This window comes from Myotis lucifugus, unplaced genomic scaffold, assembly GCF_000147115.1.
Source record: "Myotis lucifugus unplaced genomic scaffold, Myoluc2.0 scaffold_10, whole genome shotgun sequence".
NCBI classification, from domain to species: domain Eukaryota; kingdom Metazoa; phylum Chordata; class Mammalia; order Chiroptera; family Vespertilionidae; genus Myotis; species Myotis lucifugus.
In genome coordinates this window covers 4,086,357-4,108,929 of record NW_005871058.1, presented here as the reverse complement: position 1 = coordinate 4,108,929, position 22,573 = coordinate 4,086,357, and the positions used below count along the sequence as shown (strand labels likewise).

General features: G+C 36.3%; 1 protein-coding gene across 2 annotated transcripts in view; it reads left to right on the top strand.

Annotated features, from left to right (window-relative positions):
* Positions 1–12,917, top strand: part of TMPO (thymopoietin) — a 33,830-nt gene extending 20,913 nt beyond the window's left edge. The window contains exons 5-10 of one of the 2 annotated variants that reach the window (XM_006084112.3): positions 1,721–1,818; positions 7,779–7,898; positions 7,998–8,093; positions 8,514–8,624; positions 9,870–9,958; positions 10,683–12,917. In XM_006084112.3, the coding sequence (XP_006084174.1) occupies positions 1,721–1,818; positions 7,779–7,898; positions 7,998–8,093; positions 8,514–8,624; positions 9,870–9,958; positions 10,683–10,968 (800 nt within the window). In that variant the 3' untranslated portion in view covers positions 10,969–12,917. The remainder of the gene's footprint in view (positions 1–1,720; positions 1,819–7,778; positions 7,899–7,997; positions 8,094–8,513; positions 8,625–9,869; positions 9,959–10,682) is intronic. The other variant, XM_006084114.3, reaches the window with a different exon arrangement.
* Positions 12,918–22,573: the final 9,656 nt, after the last annotated feature.

The window sequence follows — 22,573 nt, the reverse complement described above, 5'->3', positions numbered from 1 at the left end:
ACATGTTGTATGTGTGTTTTATTCTTGGAGTTAAAATAAGTTAGATATTTGTGAACGAACATCCCTTTATCATTTCATCATTGAAACTCACTTGACATTACAGTGGTATAGTTGAAAATATTCTAAATATAGTTTTATTATATTTGAGGACCATGTTTTTATTGACTGTTGGAATTTAAAATTTGTAAGAGAAATTAATCTGTAACCAGATACCTTATTTGTTTAAATCAGTTTCTGCTCAACTACTATTGAGTTCTTTGGATGTTTTCTAATTCTTAGGATCTGAGTTAACAGCTTAAGATTTTATAAAGTTAAGGATTGTTCCAAATACAGATATATAATAGATCTATTAATAGGAGCTTTGGGATGTAGGGGATAGAGTTGATACTTAATCCTAAATAAAGATTGAACTATTTGAGCTAACATGCTGAAAATAAAAATCACTGCTCATTTTTGGGAAATTTGCAAGTAGACATTGGACTGACTAATGCTAGACTAGCTAGCAAGATACATGGCTCCCTTGGCTACTTTTAGTACAACTGGATTGAGTTCATGCAAAGCTAAGCTTTTAATAATTGACTCCATTTCTTCTTTGGTGCGAAAGTAATCTAAAATTTTTGGTAACAAGTTTTAGAGGTAACAACTGACATTTTGCTCTGTGATAATAAATGGCTACAAAATGTGGAAGTTAACTAAAATTTATATTAGTCTTTTAATAAATCCAGCTCTTCAAGTGATAGAGGAATGGAATATTAAAGCCTATAAAAAGACATACATATTTATTTGGGTTGTTAACGTTAATAGCTATTATGGTGGTATGCTAAGTAATACATATGCACTAGCTTCTTTTCAAAGAAATGTTATATTGTATTGGGAAGAGGTGGAGAAGTGGCCTGTGATTGGTTGCACTTTTCTGCCAACAAGATTTCTCCTTACCTCCTCAGTTGTACTCAAGTTTTTTTAAAATATATATTTGTATTGATTTCAAAGAGGGAGAGAGCAATAGAAACATCAATGATGAGAGAGAATCAATGATCAGCTGCCGCCTGCACGCCCCTTACTGGGGATCGAACACAGGACCCTTCAGTCCCCAGGCCTATGCTCTATCCACTGAGCCAAACCAGCTAGGGCTGTACTTAGGTTTCTTATAATCACATCAAAAAAGAAGGGATGAGAGACTTAAACTGCACTTATGTATTAACATTGTTGCACTTAATGTTATTGGAAGCTTGGTACCATATAGGTAGGTTTGTTTTGTTTTTCATCTTAAAATTCCCTATAGCTTTTTCCTTTACATATTTCAATTTTTAATATTTCCTTTACATATTTTAATTTTTAAACATTTGCACTGTGTGGACAAAAGAATGGCAACAACTATATTTTAATGTTCTTTTCCCACCTCTAAATTGTTTTTCGTGAAAAGCCTCCATGGGAGCAGTTTGAATTCACTTTGTTTCAGGTTGTTTGTCCCAGAAAAAGGGAAAGAGAATAGAAAGTTGTGATCAGATTAAGGAGTGGGGGAGATAAACAGAAATGGAATAAAATAAGAATGGAAAAGAAAAAGACAAAAATTACAGTTAAACAGTTTTGGTTTGTTGAGGTAACAGATGACTTGTTTTACATATTAGTGTGCCTAAAACCAGCATTCCAAACTAATGTTAAGATGGTTTTGTTTATTGTATGTTTCAGAAAGTAATGGTTTCTAAAATGTTATTTCCAGACTCTAAAATAGAGCTCAAGCTTGAGAAGAGAGAACCACTAAAGGGCAGAGCAAAGACTCCAGTAACACTCAAGCAAAGAAGAGTTGAGCACAATCAGGTATCTTTAGTTTTATGATCACTGTATTCAGGTATAAGTAGTTTCCAGGCCTGTGTCCTAGTCTTTGGTTAATAGTTGACACCCAGATTCCATCACACTAAATATTGTTCATTCATTGTTCATTAAATGGCATCAGAAATCTGAATTCTGTGTTGTCAGTAGTATACCTGTGTTTACTGCAAAAGTGTGTTCAATAAATGTCTCATTTGTGTTTGATTCTGTGCTAAGCATGGTTCAAAGCCAGTCATACTGGTTTTGAAATTTTTTTTTTTTTTTTTTTTTTTTTTTAGTTTTTACCATATCTTTGTAACTTTATTTTCCAGTTACAGTTGACATTCAATATTATATTAGTTTCTTGTGTGCAGCATAGTGGTTAGACATTTATGTAATTTACAGAGTGATCCTTTCAGTAAGTATAGCACCCACCTGGCATTATACATAGTTATTACAATATTATCGACTATAATTGCCTATGCTGCACTTTACATCCCTGTGACTATTTTGTAACTACCAGTTTGTACTTCTTAATCCCCTGACCTCTTTCACCTGGTCCCCCAAGCTCCCTCTCATCTGGCAACCAACCATCAGTTCTCTGCATCTGTGAGTCTGATTCTGTTTTGTCTATTTTGTTTTTAGATTTCACCTGTAAGTGAAATTATATGGTATTTGTCTAAAAAAATATTTTAAAAGATGGACATGCCTAAGTAATTCTGATGTTATTTCTTTAAAAGGCAGGGAATGGTTTTTTGTTTTCTTTTTTAAAATATATTTTATTGACTTTTTTACAGAGAAAAAGGGAGAGAAATAGAGAGTTAGAAACATCGATGAGAGAGAAACATCGATCAGCTGCCTCCTGCACACTCCCTACTGGGGATGTGCCCACAACCAAGGTACATGCCCTTGACCAGAATCGATCCTGGGACCTTTCAGTCCGCAAGCCAATGCTCTATCCACTGAGCCAAACCGGTTAGGGCGAGGCAGGGAATGGTTTTATATTTGTGTCTTTGTCTCTAGATTTCTTTCTTTTTTTTTTTAATTGATTTCAGAGAGGAAGGGAGAGGGAGAGAGAGATAGAAACATCAATGATCAGAGAGAGTCATTGATCGGGTGCCTCCTGCACGACCCCCAATGGGATCAAGCCTGCAACTCGGGCATATGCTCTGACCAGGAATCGAACTGGAACCTCCTGGACCAACCACTGAGCCACGCTGGCCAGGCTGTGTCTAGATTTCTGGCTTTGCTTTTACTTTTGCCTGTCTTCTGTGACTTTTCCTTCAACTCTGAACTTAGTCTGGTTCTAAGACCACACTTTTCTTGTTTAGATGAAAATTTACCTTTTTATTATTGGTGAGGCAAGATGCACTTAGTGTAGAAACTAGGAAAATCTGGTGAAGGACACTGAAATAGACAAGCATGGATAATTTTGGCCCAGAGTATAAAGGCAAAATGATATAGAGCTAGCAAGAATGTGTGACTGGTCAGATAACAGGGAAAAAGGAGGGAGGAAGGATGATATTAAAGATGGTTTAAAGGGTAATTGTTTCCGTTGGGGAAGCTAAACTGAAGGACAGGATAAATAATCAAAGGAGAGTAGATTGAGGAGACGACAGCAGAATTAGACAGTGGCCTTAGATAACAAAATTTTAAAATATAGAAGAGTGGAGAGAAGATTTTAATGACTCTTCAGTCACAGAGCCTCAACAGTTGTCAACATTTTATCAGTTTTATTTCATCTTCACGTGTACTCTAACTTAATTCTTTGGTTTTGTTTTGCTTTTCACTGGAGTACATGAAAGCAAATCTCTGACTTGTCATTTCACACATTAAAATTTTGGTATATGTCTCTAAAACATAGCTGTTTCTGTACACACACAATGCCATTTTCACACCTAAAAATTATTTTTCATACCTACTCTGTTTAATTCCTTCAGTTTCAGAAATGTCTCGTGATTAAATTATTCAAATTAGGATCCAAACAAATTCCACATATTATTTGTTGTTTTTTATCTCAAATCTGTAGCTACTTCCCCCATAACTGTTTCTCCTCCCTCCATTTATTTGGTGAAGAAACCATGTTGGTTTGCTATATAGAATTCCTCATATTCTGGATTTGGCAATTGTTTCTTCAAGTGTCATTTAATTTGTTCTTCTATACCCTGTATTTCCTGTAGTCTGGGAGTTAGAGATTTATAGTGGGGCAATGCAATTGACCTTTCTGTGATGACAGAAATGTTTTGTATCTGCTGTCCATTATGGTAGCCCTGAGCCATATATAGGTATTGAATACTTGGAATGTGACTAGTGTGGCTGAGAAACTACTTTATAAACTTAAATTTAAATTACCACATGTGGTTAGTAACTACTGTATTGGACAGCATAGATTACAGAGTTGGTTAGATTCAGGTTCAGTTTCCTTGACAAGAACATTTCATAAATGGTGGTGTGGCTTTCATATTCCATCGTTTCACATGATGTCCTTTGGTTATACTAAAATTAGTTAGTAATGGGTTCAAATGTTGAAAGCCTAATCCATTCATTATAAAGTTCAGTATCACCCTTTCATTTAATGGTTTTGACAGCCATTTATGATTATTGCCCAGATCCATTATTTCATTTGCAGTTGTAAGATGATTTCTCTCATTCTCTCATTCCTTTACCTCTATAATTGGAATTTTTATAAAGAACTTTCTTCCCTGATGAACTGCTTAGTTACCTTAAAATAAAACTCATATAGGCATGCCAGAATAAATGTTTAATTCTTGTCTTTTATTTCCTACTTTTCAAATCAAAGTGCCCTAGTTACTTTGAAAAGGGATCATTAAATATCTTTTAATAGTATGGTATTTTTTCTTTTTTTCTCTTAATATGTTTTTATTGATTTGGGAGAGAAAGAAACATTGATCAGCTGCCTCCTGCACACCCCTTACTGGGATCAAGCCCCACCCAGGAATCGAACTGATTACCCTCTCAAATGCATTGGACAACACTCAAACAACTGAGCCACACTGGCCAGGAAAATAGTATGGTTTTATATATTTTATGATCAATTGCAGTCATTCTTTTTTCATGTTCAAATTATGCCATCTTTAGCTATTGGGATTACTAAGTTGGATCCTGTTTCTTTTTATTGACCTTGTTTGTCTTTGATAGTTTCTTGTTTTCTGGCACAGTAAGATGACCCATGCTCATATATATTTCCTGCCTCTTACCATATCAGCCATTTTTCTAAAGAACCCTAATCCTTTTCATAGAAAATATTATTTAGAGACTATCTACAATCTGGATGCAATCACATTAACTACTAATTTTATATAGCAGTGAGTTTCTTTTTAATTAATATTACTTAGTCCATCTTCCTAAGTAGTTATAACACTGAATTATAATTTTATAATTTTTTAAATTCTATTTCTTCTCGAAGTCACTTGTGTATAGTGGATTCTGGTAGAAAAAAATTCTTTATAATTTTCAGAATATCTTTTCTGGTTGTATTAGTTTTCTGTGAAGATGATTACTTCTAAATTAGATAATGAGAGTCAAGAATAAAACTGATTAATAGTCCTCAACCAAAGAATTCAACAAACTTGAACAAAGGGAAGTATAAATAATTTATAGCGAAAAGTATCCATCCCACCCCTTTTCCCAGTTATTCCCACAGGTAATAAATATGTTTCTTGTGTTTCCTTCCATAGAAGAAAATAATCGTTAAATGGTACTTGGCCCTTTTTATTAACCATAATAGTTTTAATAGATGTTTCATAAGAATTTTTGATGAAGGGATTATTTTAGTTATTTATTAAAAATAAAACGTAACATGGGAAGTCCTGGAATTTGGTAGCTAACTAATTTTAAGGAAAAAGACATTGTCTACCCAAGCCCCCTACCTTCATGAATATAGGCTAAATGTTTGGTCTTTATATTGTATCGGTTGCATAAATGGTAAATATTACACCTTTCAAGCAATGCAGTTTTATATTCATTGAAGAGTTTTAAAATACTGAGTTTGATAATACCAGATAGACTATTTTACCTAGACTGTTTTAAAATAGAATATTTTAAAAATACTTCTAATTGTTTATATTGGCATTGATTATTAAAGAGGAAGCAATGAGGTGCATCATAAGTCAGTTATAATATTATCTTAAACAAGTTCTCAGCTCTGGCTGCACATTAGAATCCCTTTAGGAGCTATAAAAATTTAGTATGTACAGGCCCTTCTAATTCTGACTTGATTGGTCTAAGGAAGGGTTTTTTATATTGATATGTTTTTTTAAAAAGCTCCCAGATGATACTGTGCTTCAAGGATTGAGATTGAAACCATTGTTTCCTTCTATTCAAATAATCAGGAACTTAACTATTAATAAGCATTAATTATATGTCTATGTAATTTGTTCACAGATTTGTCTTTTTACTAACATTAAGTTTGCATTCAGCAAAAATTTCCTAATTGAGAGCAGGAAAAAGGACTCAGAGGTTCAGATTGTGAGTCAAAGGGAAACTACAAAATCAGTCCAATGAGACTGTCAGTATCTTGTGGGATTTGGTACTAATACTTCCAACGAAATAAGCATACTTATTGGGTGACCACTCTTGTCCCAGGATAAGAGTAAAATATATTCACCTTTATTTTATTTTTTAAAATATATTTTAATTGATTTTTTACAGAGAGGAAGGGAGAGGGACAGAGAGTTAGAAACAGAGATGAGAAAGAAACATCGATCAGCTGCCTCCTGCACACCTCCTACTGGGAATGTGTCCACAACCAAGGTACATGCCCTTGACCGGAATCAAACCTGGGACCCTTCAGTCTGCAGGCCGACGCTTTATCCACTGAGCCAAACTGGTTAGGGCAATATATTCACCTTTAAAATTAATGGACATTGACTCAAATATAAAGAAACATCCTTTATCTAGATAAAATATTAGCTTGAAAGCAAAAGTGACCATATATGCGCACTCTAATATGCTAATCATGGATGGCTCTTTTCTAGTTAAAAGAATTTTAAAGGATCATCTGGTAATGGTGGCTTCAACGTTGAATAGCTTGATGCTTGGAGTGCAGAATCTCAGGTCCCATACCTGGGCTACTACATCAGAATCTGCATTTTAACAAAAGCTGCAGTTGGTTGAAACACACAGTACAGTTTGAGAAGCACTAGTCTAATGGCTTTCAAGCTATTTTATAAGGACTGGTAACTTAATTTTTTAAATGAGGGAATATTACTCAGCTTTTCAAGGAAGAAATGAATCATGGACTGGAAGGTAAAACAGTAGTGTGTCACTATTATCTTTCTGTAGTGAGGAGTGGATAGCATTGAGGGAGGTTTGGCTGTGACAGGTTAGGCATGCATGTTCATGAAAGAGGTGACGCCAAGTTTTTGTTGCTATTTAATGTCTTTAAGAAGAGTTTGACACCTGGGAATTTTTAAGTTCAGATAGCTGTGTATGGATTATAATTTAAACTGATTCTATTTAATAGTTTAATAGTCCTAACCACAGGAAACGAATAATGTTTAACAATTATAAAATTTGTATTTTGTTTTAAAAGGATTCTGACTTGTAACAAATGACTTTTTTATAAGTCAAAGAAAGTCTCTCATGCTCAGCCTCGGCCTGCTTGTTGATTAGACGGTCAGAGATGCAGCTGCAGTGCTAGAGGCAAATAGCACACAGCAGTCACAAAAGGAGTCAGTGATGAATTGATGCACTTTTTCTCCCCTTGTTTCTATTACAATTTGTGAGCTTCTATAGTTGGACTCTTGAATGTATTTTTACCATCCGTTAAGTATTTTCTGATAACTACATATCAGTTCAGTCAATACATATAGAAATATATTGAGGGCATAGCATTGTTTGCAAATGCTGGCATTTGGAGAGTTTTCATGGCTTGTCGGTGCTAATATGGCCATTATTAAGGTGTTTGATGTTAGAATATGACTTTTTAATGTGTCGATGTTGATTAGAGCTATTCTCAAGCTGGAATAACTGAGACTGAATGGACAAGTGGATCTTCCAAAGGCGGACCTCTGCAGGCATTAACTAGGGAATCCACAAGAGGGTCGAGAAGAACTCCAAGGAAAAGGGTGATGCAAGGCTTATTGCTTAGAATTGGGTTTTCAGATTGGTAGGGTTTTAGTGATTATTTTATATTTATTGTTTTTGTTTTGTTTTCAAACTAACAGGTGGATACTTCAGAACATTTTCGTATAGATGGTGCAGTAATTTCAGAGAGTACTCCCATAGCTGAAACTATAATGGCTTCAAGCAACGAAACCTTAGTAAATATGTTTCATAAACTATACAAGTTGTATTCTTTGTAAACTACCCTTTAATTAGAATTGGGGAGGTGGTGATTTTTGACAAATATCAAACTTACATGTTTTTAAACATATGTTAAACTTATTCCCCACATAATTCTAAATTTAAAATTTTCAATATGGCCAATTTACATATGTATAAATTTTAATTCATTGCACAAGAATCCAAAGTATTAAAAGGATACTTTTTTGCTAAAATATTTAAAGCGTGATAAGGCTTCATATGTGAGAACCACTGAATATATTCATTTCTGGGTCCTTTTGCCTAAATTTTTATTAAGGGAAAGTTCTAATAATATAGAAATAAAATATTTTTCTTTTTTTCACATGTCTTTGTTATGTTTGGATAATTCTGAGTCTGAATAATTTGAATCTTGGCAGGTTGTCAATAGGGTGACTGGAAATTTCAAGCATGCAGCTCCTATTCTGCCAATCACTGAATTCTCAGACATACCCAGAAGAACACCAAAGAAACCATTGACAAGAGCTGAAGTAAATGAATAAAATTTAGATCGATGTTATCATTGATCTTTTAAAGAGGAAATACTTATATTTGTTTTTTAGAAGTGGGAGGGAGCAGAGCTTTATTGAGTGGGGTGTGTGTGTGTGTGTGTGTGCACGCGCACATATATTTTTAAAGACATACTTCGGCTAGTGACAATAAAAAGTAACCAATGTAATATGACGTGCTAATACTATCCTCTTGCTACTACTGTGTGCCTCTTAACTTACAGTTTTCAAGGGCGTGGTCATTTGTGTGCTGCTTATAACATGTTCTCCTCTTCGTTATGGATGAGAGTTGAAAGTATAACTGGGCAATACGGGAGGCTCTACTATCTTTCACTGAAAGGTCAAATAATGGGACTTTAAAATGACTTTGTATGATGCTTCATTTGATTAACTCCTGTATAATTAAGCTTTAAAGTACTAACTGCATGATGCATTATAGTTTTAATGAATTTTTACCAAAGGTTATTTTGATCGGGGCATAAAGGCAAACAAGCAAAACAATCAGGTTGTTGAAAAGTATATATCTTATGTTTTTTTAAGTTAGGAAGATCAGATTGACTGCTTTAAAACACATACTAAAATTTGTTAAAGGTCCATATTAATTTGATATCTTCTATATTTGATCATTTATTACAAAGTATTTTTTTAAAATATGTTTTTGTTGATTTATTTTTAAGAAAGAGGAAGGGAGAGAGGGAGAGAGAAACATTGATGAGAAAGAAACATTGATTAGCTGCCTCCTATAGGCCCCCTACTGGGGATTGAGCCTCAAAACCCTGGCATGTGCCCTGACCAGGAATCAAACTGGCAGCTTCTAGGTTCATGGGACTACGCTCAACCAACTGAGCCACTCCAGTCGGGCATATTACGAAGTTTTTAATGGAGGAAAAAACAATGTACTCTTAATGTTAATGAAAAGCATGGGAAATCCAGTGGGGGAACTTATACTGCCATATTAGCTTCACTGAATTTTTTGTTTCTTTTACTTTAACTTGTTAATTTTTAATGTGTGGCTATCCCCCTTCCCCCCAATTATCACATTAACATCTTAAATTTGAAGAAATTTGGAAATATGTGGATACTTAGGTGATAATGAATTTAGAAATAGCGGTTAAAAGCTAGGATAGATTTAAGTGCATTCTCTTCTTTGAAACTTCCATTTAAAATATATTTTCATTGTTGCACATTTACACTAATTTTTAACTTTGGTTGTTTGTTTCTTATTAGGTGGGAGAAAAAACAGAGGAAAGAAGAATAGAAAGGGATATTCTTAAGGAAATGTTTCCCTTTGAAGCATCTACACCAACAGGAATTAGGTATTCAGATACATTGAAACAAGTATTAGTGTATTCTATGGGGGCATTTTTATTTATTCACTTATTTATTCCCACCTTTTTTTAGATATAATGGACACAAAATTATATACATTTAGGGTATACAACATTATTTGATACACATAAATGGGAATTTTAATTTTTCATTCTTCACAAAAAGTTAACTATACTTGTGTTCTCAGAATTAAACTGTTCTTTGGGAAGATTTCTAAGCTATCAGTTCATATTCTGGAAAATTGAGTCTGTTTCAAAATTAACTTTGTTAAACTGAAGGATTATAAAGAAATAATTTACCTATTTTTAAAGAAGGAAATCATTGTTTTCACAGAGAGATTCTGTTTTCTGATTGAAAAGACTATATTTAGATATCTGTTGAATTGTTTCCTGACTGAAGGAATCACAACCAAACTACCTTATTTCTTTCCTCTTATCTCCTAAATATGTTAGCTCTGAAAAGACTTTAAGAAGGCAAGTTTAGTGAATATTTATCAATGTTCTGAATATTATTTTTTAATAAAAGATAATGCATCTTTTAAATGGAAAATGTATAGAAGTTTTAAGTAGCTTGACCTGTTTATATGTGACATTTACCTACTGTTAAGGAATGCATTTGGAATAAGGAGTGGTAATGATATTTTATATTACTTATGTAACTCATGACTTTATCTAAAATTTATTTTTTTCTTTGTCCTTTTATTCCCAACAGTGCTAGTTGTCGCAGACCAATCAAAGGGGCTGCAGGGCGGCCATTAGAATTCAGTGATTTCAGGATGGAGGAATCTTTTTCATCGAAATATATTCCTAAGTATATTCCTTTGGCAGATGTCAAGCCAGAAAAGACAAAAAAGGGACACTCTATTCCCATGTGGATAAAAATTTTGCTGTTTGTTGTTGTGGCCATTTTTTTGTTTTTGGTCTATCAAGCTATGGAAACCAACCAAGTAAATCCATTCTCTGGTTTTTATCTTGGCAACTCTAAAAATCTCAACTGAATGATATCTCTTTGGCACACTCAACTTGGTCTCCTATTTTTAATAACTGTATAAAAAAATTGTGTACACTTCTTGACGCAAGAGCTAAATATAATGTGATTCACCTCAAATGTAGTATTCCATTGAAAAGTAAGCGATATATAAATGGACTTCATTTAAATGTTTTGGACTTTGGACTAGTAGGAGATCACTTCGTGCCATACAAATAATCTTTTTTAGCTCTGGAACTTTTTTGTAGACTTTATTTTTTTAATGTGGGCATCTTATTTCATTTTTGAGAAAAATGTATATTGTTTCTGTGTTTCAAGAAGGGCGAAATGTATAATGTGAAGCTACACATTTAAATACTTTGAATTCTTACAGAAAAGATTTAAGAATTATTCTCTGCTGAATAAAAACTTTAGAGATATGTGAAACATGAAATTTGGTAAGAGAAAAAGTAACTTGGAGTTGTACTTTTGTAACAGCAACGAAGTTTAATGGTGTTTATGGGGAAAAATACGGCAATAATCTCTTCAGTAACTTTTATTACTAGTAATGCTATTAGTGTAGCCCTGTTGTACTCACTTTTTAAAAAATTTCTAGTATCATGAATGTCCTACTTCAGTAAGACCCATTTAAATACAGTTGAATTTTAGCAGTAATCTTTTAGTGCTAAAGATTCCTATATGTATATGTTTTAGAAAACTGTTAACTGGCTATCCATGTTTTTAAAAGCTGTTTAGCTAGCTAGAAGGCTATAATTGGGAACCTGTATTTTTTATTTACAGCTAAAAATATTGTCAATCCAGTTTGCTACCAAATATTTTTTAATAAATAAGTGTGTGTCTATTTAGAAGTTAGAAACTTTACACACTGGTCTTTGTTTCCATTTGAATTCCTTATTGCATTGTCTTCTGTTACTAAAAACAAATTTTGCCAAGTTTTTTTTGCCCTGTTTCCCGACATAATTTGATTTTAAAATGCAGAAAGTATTAGCTTTTAAATTACATAAACTTTTCTTGGATACACAGTAGTTACATGAATTTGTGAACTCTGAATATGAGGTGGGCATTATGATTTTTGTGTACTCTTGAAGTGGTTAACTTTATCTTGTGGTTGATGTATTTTTTTTAGCTAAAACTTACCTCATGTATAACTTGGTTAATTAATTGAAATTTCAACAGAATCAAGTAAAACAGAAAATTTAAACTTACTCATTTGAGTTACTAATTTTACAGTCTTTGCCATAAGCACACTAAAAATGTAAGTTATTTTTAAATGCCATCTGAAATAAAAAGATACTTTTGCAAAAGGGAAAATGCTAAAGGTGTATATTTAGACCAGCAAACAATTTTTATTTGAATTAGCCCTTTTCTGATATTTAGCTTTTAGATATTTTGTAGACATTTGTCACTTGGCAGTTTATCAGAAATGTTTATAGGCCCGAGGGAGTAAGAAACATATAGGTCAGAAATGCTTGCCTCTTTGAGTAAAAGTGTTTCTTTGAGATGAGCCACACAGGGGGCACGTTTTACTCAACTTTCCTGCGTAAGATAATAGCAGTCTACTTTCACTTTCTTTGTTTTTAAACTTTGTTTCCCATTTTGTTTTCGATCTTTTGTTTATAATTAGAAATTGTGAGAAGCTGCATTTACTGTTTAAAAATGTGGGATGATAAATCAGACTTAATATGTATGTAAGATCAATTTTCTAACAGGAAAGGTGTGGTCCAAAATAGCAAAAGTAGGACCAGATAAAAGTCTTCCCCCCCTCTCCCCCCATGTGTATTTGGTCTTTTGTGTGTGTCTGTTTTACTCCACTAGAATTAATGTGTCCTTGATGTAAACGCAAAGCATTTCTTCCCGATTAAACTGTAGATGTAGACTTTACAATATAATTCAACAATAAAAAATAGTTAACCTGTAGTTTTGTCATTGCAATAAATGCTTTTTAGATTGCACAAATTACAAAATGTCCTGATAACATTTCTTATGTGATATTTATGGATTGTTGCATTTTAGTTCTCATTTTCAGTCAGCTCCTTTATGTTTTGTTCTAATCATTGTAGTAATCGGGTCCTTGTTTATTCATAGGTAAGTAGTATGTAGCGATTATGTGTACTTGGAGAATGACAGGGAAGCTTACAGAGGCACCTCTCTCTCTCTCTCTACAATGTAGAAACTACTTCTTTTCAGTCATCTTCCTCCACCCTTTCCCAGCTTTACTGTCTTAGTACTTTTCTGAGGCATCATGACAGTTAGTTGTTTTTTTTTTAATATATCTTTATTGATTTCAGAGAGGAAGAGAGAGAGAGAAACATCAATGATGAGAGAGAATCATTGATTGGCTGCCTCCTGCACGCCCCACCCTGGGGATCGAGCCCGCAACCTGGGCATGTGCCCTTGGCCGGAATCGAACCCGGGACCCATGAGTCTGTAGGCCGACGCTCTACTCACTGAGCAAAACCGGCTAGGGCAGTGGTTGGCAAACTCATTAGTCAGCAGAGCCAAATATCAACAGTACAACAATTGAAATTTCTTTTGAGAGCCAAATTTTTAAAACTTAAACTATATAGGTAGGTACATTGTTATTAACTTAATTAGGGTATTCTTAAGGCTTAGGAAGAGCCACACTCAAGGGGCCAAAGAGCCGCATGTGGCTCTCGAGCCGCAGTTTGCCGACCACTGGGCTAGGGCATGACAGTCTTGCTCTGAGACTAAGCAAAGATGTTGTTATGGTATATTTATCATGGAGCTGTGTTCACAAGGATCGAAGTGCTTTTATCTCTTCTTCATTCATGTGTTCCCCAAGGGTGATTTTATTTAAATTGGCATTTCTCATAGTAATATATATACTATAATTAGAAAGAAAATAGGCTTAAAAATTCCTAGAGGTTTGGAACTTAGAAGGACCACCAAAGTCATACAAAGAACAAGGCTTAAATAGAACTGGTGTAGAAAATGAATGAACACGCATGGTCTTTTAGATACCCTTATTTCCCAGCTGTGCCAACTTGGGCAAGTTTCTTAACCTCTCTGAGCATCATTCTCTCCTCATTTTTAATAAGAACATACCTACTTCGGCCCTAGCTGGTTAGTGGATAGAGCGTTGGCCTGTGGACTGAAGGGTCCCGGGTTCAATTCCAGTCAGGGGCACATGCTTGATTTGCAGACTCGATCCCCATTTGGGGTTGGGCACGAGGCAGCTGATCAATGATTCTCATCATTGATGTTTCTATCTCTCCCTCTCCCTCTCTGAAAACAACAAAAATAACTGGCTAAAGCAAAGCATCTATTTAACCCCAGTGAAGGCTCCCTAGGAACCACAAAGAGAACCAGGAGTAAAGCTGTGGGTGGGGGCAGCATGGGGCCAGCTAGAGCTAGTGGGGGGCATAAGGAGGGGCTGTCCCACACCGCCTGCTCCCCTTCCAGGCCTGTAGCCATGAGCAAACAGCATCCAAGTTGCCCCCACTTCCAATGGTTGCAATTCCTGGTCCCCAAGTAAGAAGTGAACAAGAACTCAAGGAGCTAAGATTACCCGGGCCATTACAGCCCTGGGATGGGAGTACCGCTGCCTCACCAGAAGCACCACCAGGCAGGTGAACAGGAGACGGGGTGTAAAGCACCACAGGTCAACTGGCCACCAGAAGCCAAAGGTTTGGTTGGATAGTGGGGGACCAAGGACAGGAAGCAAATCCTAGTGTGAAACTGGTCTGCAGTGGGGACCCTTTACCTCCACGAGGCAGCTCACAAAGCGGCAATTGCATTTCTGAACCAAAGATTGAGATACAGGTTTTGACAAAAATAAATTTTTTTTTGTGAATGTATTTGGGATGGCCTAAAGAGGTTTAAGAAATCATAATGTATTTTTATGTGAATGAATCAGTTCTATTACAAAAATAAAATTTTAAGAAATCAGAAAAAAGCTCTTCACTCAGGAACTCGTTCAACACGTGTGCTGTGGGTTCCTCTGGCACTTGCTGGACCTGGGTCTTGGGGGCGGGGCCTTCATAGGTTACCTTTCAGGGGCTAGGAGACAGGTAAACAAGAACAACACTTTATTTCAGAAAACACTGAGAGCCATGAAGAAAACAGGCTTAGGTTATGTGATTAGGGAGTGACAGGAATTATATTGGTTTTCTATTGCTATTACTTCAAGCCGAGGGGCCTACACCACAAAGTGTGGTCACAGTTGGAGGGGGTCAGAAACCTGAGGCGGGCCCCAGCTGGTTGCTCAGTGGTTAGAGCGTTGGCCCACGCACAGAAGGGGTGTGTGCAGGAGGCAACAAATCGATGTGTCGCTCTCTTGTCCATGTTTCTCTCCCCCTCCTTCCCACTCTAAAAATGGAAAAAATATCGAGTAAGGATTAAAGAAAATAAGGGACAATATATTGAAAATAATGGAACAGCAATTTTATCTCTTTCAGAGAAGGTAGTCATAAATCTGAAAAAAGGCACCTGGCCAGTGTGACTCATTGTTGACCAATGAACCAGGAGGTCATGGTTCGATTCCTTGTCAGGGCACATGCCCTGGTTGTGGTGTTGATCCCCAGTGTGAGATGTGCAGGAGGCAGCTGATCAATGATTCTCTTATCATTGATGTTTCTCTCCCTCACCCTTCCTCTCTGAAATCAATAAAAATACACTTTTAAAAAATAAATGAAGAATGAACTAAATAAGTAAGGAGAGAGGAAAGCATTTCCTTACAGTACAATAGTAATGTAGAACTGGTGGAGTTAGAAAATCATCATTTGGCAATTATCACAATAGATTAGGGCAATAATCATTGACATATGAAAATTAGTGGGTGAAAGTTTGTTGTAGTCTCAAAGCATCACCCCACATATTACTTATTAATTAGAGATGAGAAACAGTAAGTTACCATGAGGAAGCCTGACAAACCCTACCTTGATTAAGTGATCCAAGTCCACCTCACCAGTAATAGGACAAGTCAACATCACATGCCTTCTGCTATGATACTCCAAAAAGAACAAAGAATCACTTCTGTGATATTCCTGCCCTAAATGATTAATCTAAATCTAATCATGAGAAAACATCAGACAAATTCAAATTATGTAACATTCTCCAACATATCTGTCTTCAAAAATGTGAAGGCCATGAATGACAAAGAACTGTTCCAGACTGAAGAAGCTTAAAGAGACATGGATATTAAATGCAATGTGCTTCTGTCTGGATACTGGACTAGAAGAAAAATAATTGTTTTTTATTTTATTTTTCTTTTAAAGTAATTCTGTTTTCTGATTTCTTTTTTTGTTATAAATGACATTGGGAAATTTGGATAGGATCTATGAATTGGATAGTAGTAGTATATCAATGTTCATGTCCAGATTTTGTTGGTTGTCCTCTGTCTTTTAGGAAATACACACTTAAGTGTGTAGAAGTAACTAGGCACCCTGTAGATTCAGGAAAAATATGTGTATACAAGGGTATATATGTATGTGTGTATGTGTAATCTATCCATAATATTAAGTATATTATATATGCGCATGTCTATATGTGTGTCTGAAAACTGATGGGAGACAATGATGAAGCACATGTGGCAGAGTGTTAACAATCGGGGAATCTGACTGAAGGGTCTATAGACGTTCTTTGCACTATTCTTGCATCTTTTCTATAAATGTAAAATTACTTCAGATTTTTACAAAGTAAATAAACAATACCAAAAACATAAAAAAAAATACTGAAAAATTTCCCACAAAGATAAAAGCTAATTTCCATGGGAGTAAAGGAGATTCCTGGGAAGAGAATGAAGGCAGGCCAAAGACAGAACTTTGGAAATATCCACAGTACCCTAAACTAGGTGTCCAATATAAATTAAGTAATTTAAAAACATAACCTAGCTATTATATTACTTTTTAAGATTATTATACTAAGATAGACACTCATTTGTCCTACACATATTCACACAATCATACTACATTAAATGTTTTAACAGTTGAAACATGCCTGATTTTTTTCAGTTACCCTTGAATCCATTGTGTTAAGGCAATATCTCAAATGTTTCAATCTTAAAAACTGTGATGTTACCTTGTTCTTATTTTTTTCAATAATATTAAGAGTGAATGGTATTCCAAAAACTTTTAAGTTGTCTAGATCAACAATTTTCAAACGGTGTGCTGTGGCACACTGGTGTGCTGCAAGAATTTTTAAAACATGCAATACCTGACTATTTAGTCAGGGGCACTGACCTCTTTTCCCTTAGATTGTCAAATAAAATAATGACAACGGCCAACACAACAATAGCCGTCTGATGTGAATGAGTTAAAAAATCTATTTTTTGATGTTCCACAGAATTTTAGTAATTAGTTTATGTGTGTCTCGAGATGAAAAAGGTTGAAAATCTATAGTCTGGATTCCTATTACATAGAGCAGTTTTAATATACATATATTGACAAATAGGCAAGTAGGAATGATGCTTAGATACTTTCTGAAAGATTGGACCTAATTGGGAGATTGTTTTAGAAAAACAATGACTATGAGTAGCCAATAGGACTAGGTCAGTGGTCGGCAAACTGTGGCTCGCGAGCCACATGCGGCTCTTTGGCCCCTTGAGTATGGCACTTCCACAAAATACCGACTTCTGCACATGAGCCACGAAGTTTCAATCGCACTGTACATGCGTGCCCGCACATTGTGTTTTGTGGAAGAGCCACACTCAAGGGGCCAAAGAGCCGCATGTGGCTCGCAAGCCTCAGTTTGCCGACCACTGGACTAGGTCATGGCAAAAGAAGGTATAAGAAGTTCTGAATGTTTAAGACTGAAGCTTTTCCACATAACTCAGAGATTAATTCATGTAATGAAAGTTATGAAAACAGGAACACATAAAAACAAGCCAGGTTAGGTACAATTTGTTTGAAAGACAGTAGTACTATTAGAACACATACTATTCATGTGCAAGAACACAGTATAAGGAATCCCAGTGTCCACCAATGTATGATGAACATATAGCAACTTAGTTCTAAGAGTAATTACATTTCCATTTACACAGACTTCAGGTGTTTATCATGTTTTTAAAAAAATAGAAAATTAGTTCCTAAGCTTCAACCCATACCACTTAACAATGAAATGAATAATAGTAATAATCTTTTTCATTTAATTCAGACATCAAATCTGATCATTCAAACACCCAGGAACAAGTTATGTTGACCCATAAACTGCCCTAGATAAATCAATTAGGTTGTTGACAAAATTCTAATTTTTATTTTCTCCTACTCTATCATTTAAATGAAGGATGATTTAAATATTTTTCAAAGTTGACATTCTTGAAATCAAGAGGAAAAATACTGTTTCTTTTCCACAATGATTCAAGTCATCAGAAATTATAGAAAATTTAAGTGATTGCTAGTGTTATATAGGTTAATTGTAATTGTGTAACAGCAATGTGTAGTTTCAGAAGAATCAAGTCCGTCAATGTCACTAACATTTGAAGAGACTGCTCTCTAAAGCAGTGGTTCTCAACCTTCCTAATGCCGTGACCTTTTAGTACAGTTCCTCATGTTGTGGTTACCCCCAACCATAAAATTATTTTCTCCTAATTCATAAAATTATGAAGTTGCTACTTCATAACTGTAATTTTGCTACTATTATGAATCGTAATGTAAATATCTGATATGCAGGATGTATTTTCATTGTTACAAACTGAACATAATTAAAGCATAGTGATTAATCACAAAAACAATATGTAATTATATATGTGTTTTCCGATGGTCTTAGGCGACCCCTGTGAAAGGGTCATTCGACCCCCAAAGGGATTGAGACCCACAGGTTGAGAATCGCTGCTCTAAAGGATATGTTTGATTCCCTAAAGATGGTCCTTCTCAATGGGCTGCCTTCCAAGTTTAGAGATATCATTGCAGAACACAAATATTTTCCTGAGGTTCCATTATGTTTGCAAATTTTAATTTCATTTAGGGCTGACTACAATTGTGCTCATTTGTGAGAAGGCCCCTTAATACCTACGGCAAAAATATCACACAAGTGGTATGAGTTTGAACTACGACAAAACTGCAGTACATTTCAGTTCATGATGACCCAGGACATAAACAGAAACTTAGGTGTTAGGTATCTTCTGTCCCATGTCTCTAAGGATGGAAGGAACTATTTCTACTCCTTTTAATAAAACTTAGTCCCTTTATTTTATTTTCATCACTTTTTCATTTCATTTCTCCCTAAAATGTCCTGTATGGGCCCCTCCTTGGCTTACTTCTTTTCTATAACATTTCTAGAGCCAAAGCAGCCTTGCCTAGTCTCTCCCTTGTTGCTTCTTCTATCCCAAGACCTTCCTTGTTTCACTGTCCTCAGCTTTAATAAATGTACTCTCAAAATACATAAACAACAATAACAAAAACAACAACAAAGTTCCTGTATGTTACACTCTTGGTGTACACCACAGCCTAGCACCTTGCTCTTGCACTTGATCAAACCACATCAGTAAGGATCCTTTCTAGTAACTAAGCACTTTGTATCAATGGCAAACCAGGTAATTCAGGATATTGTTTCAGTTTACAGATAGGAAACTCGTGGCAGGCTCATTCCACCGGCTCATGTTTATCTTTGAATTCCCTAGAGCATCAGTTCCTAAACCTGGCTGTCTATAAGAATCACCTCGGGATCTTTAAAAATGGCAGATTCCAGGACTCCTCGTCGGACTTAGTAAGTATAATCTTTTGAGGCCTGAGAACATCTGTGTTTCAAAAAACTCCCCAGTGCTTTTATGAGGAACCAGATTTGGGAGCCTCTAATTTGTGATGAACAGGCCTCATTTAAAAGCTGTCAGGGTGATGGATTGTAGCCATTGAGTGACCAAAGTTGCCACACGTATGTGTACCTTCAATGTGGACTATTTTAGGGTCTGTCACATCTAGGTAGCCTCTCTCCTCTCTGGGCCAAACCAGATTTTATTATTTTAATTGAAGAAAGAAGGAAATTTCTAGATGTGAAGAAAGACTGGGTAAAATAATCCACCTGCCATTTATCCTAGATAATAAAATCCTAATATGCAAATTGACCAGTCTCTATGACATGCACTGACCACCAGGGGGCAGACGCTCAACACAGGAGCTGCCCCTTGGTAGGGGGAGCGCCACTGAGCCAGAAGCTGGGCTCACTGCTGGTGAGCGCAGCAGCGGTGGGGCACTAAGTCGGCAGGTGGACATCCCCCGAGGGGTCCTGGAGTGCGAGAGGGCGCAGGCCGGGCTGAGGGGCCCTCCTCCACCTCCCCAGTGCATGAATGTTGTGCACTGGACCTCTAGTTTCCTATAAAATACAATGTCCCTGAATATTCATGTGTAACTTTCAGAGTTTAAATCCCCTGCACAAATATGGGTGACTTTGAGAGTCTGAATGTGAGCCTCAGAGCTGGGTCTGCTTATTGGGATGCACTTTAGTAGAGGGGTTGCCCCTAATCTTATAGCCAAGGTACTCTAGGCTCAACCTAGGATACCCTTCCAAAGAAAATGGGGGTGGTTTGACCTTGTAAAACTTTCCAGAATAAAATTATGGCCCCAAGGTGAAGTCCATTTTATTTATTTTAGATACAAAGAGACAAATTTCTCCTTACTCTATTTATAGAGACATGCAAAAAAAAAACACAAGCCCTAACCGGTTTGGCTCAGTGGATAGAGCATTGGCCTGTGGACTGAAGGGTCCCGGGTTCGATTCCGGTCAAGGGCATGTACCTTGGTTGCAGGCAACATCCCCAGTGGGGGGTGTGCAGGAGGCAGCTGATCGATGTTTCTCTCACTCTCATCGATGTTTCTGACTCTCTATCCCTCTCCCTTCCTCTCTGTAAAAAAATCAATAAAATATATTAAAAAAAAAAAAAAGTAAACAAAGCCCTGGCTGGTTTGGCTCAGTGGATAGAGTTTGGGCCTGTGGACTGAAGAGTCCCAGATTCAATTCCGGTCAAGGGCATAGGCCTGGGTTGCAGGCTTGATCCCCATCAATGATTCTCTCTCATCACTGATGCTTCTATCTCTCTCTCTCTCCTTTCCTCTCTGAAATCAATAAAGATATATTTATTTTAAAAAGCAAACAAGATTTCTAATAAAAAGAAAAGACAACAACTAAGTGACATTATTCTTTTTTATTCAGGGCAGGTATGAAAAGGGACTTTAGTCTCCTTTCCATAATTTATTATATCCCTCCATTACATGGCTATGGTAGGAATTATTATTATTATTATTTTTTAAATATATATTTTATTGATTTTTTTACAGAGAGGAAGGGAGAGGGATAGAGAGTTAGAAACATCGATGAGAGAGAAACATCGACCAGCTGCCTCCCGCACACCTCCCACTGGGGATGTGCCCGCAACCAAGGCACACGCCCTTGACCAGAATCGAACCTGGGACCTTTCAGTCCCCGGGCCGACGCTCTATCCACTGAGCCAAACCGGTTTGGCTGTGGTAGGAATTATTTAAGGATTTTCTTGTGATTCCCCATGTAAGGGATAATCCTAAATGCAAACTTGACCTCTAGCTCTAAGTTTACAAATGCTTGTTGGAAAGTTCCACTCGGATGTTCTATCTTTCTAGCATCTCAAATTCTGTTTATCTCCACAATACAGTTCTGGGTGAAGATTGGCCACAGGGGAAATTTGTGTAAGATTTCAAAGGCGGAAGTGAAGCAGCAAGTATTACATTCTAAAGGTTAGTATAGGCCCTAACCGGTTTGGCTCAATGGATAGAGCATCAGTTTGCAGACTGAAGAGTCCCAGATTCCATTCTGGTCAAGGGCATGTACCTTGGTTGTGGGCTTGATCCCCAGTAGGGGGCATGCAGAAGGCAACTAACTGATTGATGTTTCTCTCTCATCGATTTTCTAACTCTCTATCCTGCTCCCTTCCTCTCTGTAAAATCAATAAAATATATTAAAAGAAATCCTGTTAGGACTTCACTGAAAATAAAGTAAAATAAAAATAAAGGTTAGTATAGGACATGAGGTGCTATGGCAGCTCATGCACATCGTTGCTAACCTGCTGGCTCACCTTGGAGTGGGGCAGTGGCCAGGTGTGGAGCTCTTTCAGCAACTGCTGGACCTTCTTCTTCAGTGTCTCTGAGTCTTGGGCCAGATGCCTGTGCAGCACCATGCCTCCTGCATCATCAATGTAGGTGGTAAAGACAGATGGCACAGTCTAGTTTATGCTCAGGGGGTCCAGTTTGTCTTAGTGGGTTCCATTTTGTCCCTGCTTGTCCCCACTTCATGTCCAGCTTTCCTGTCTTGACTGTAAGCCCTATCAATTACAGCATTTTTAGGTCCAAGCCCAGGCACAAAAGCAACTTTGCCAGCTCCCACAATTTCATAAGGTCTAACCCCTAAAATAAATCTCTTATTGCATATGACTCATACTGGTTTTGCTCTTCTCTGGTCAAACTCTAAAACAGAAATAATTCCAGGAGAGCCAAATGGTTCTCTGAATTTGATTGGTTTTAAAGGCACTGATGACCAGTTGTCAATGTGACACTGGTTGTCCATGGCATGCATCAGCCAAAACAGTTTCTTAATATCGCACTTGTGGACACCTGTAATTGATAGCTAAAGAATCGAGGTTTTTGGTGACTAAGTAGATGCTTCCATAGAGTATTTAAGTGAAAATAAGACAT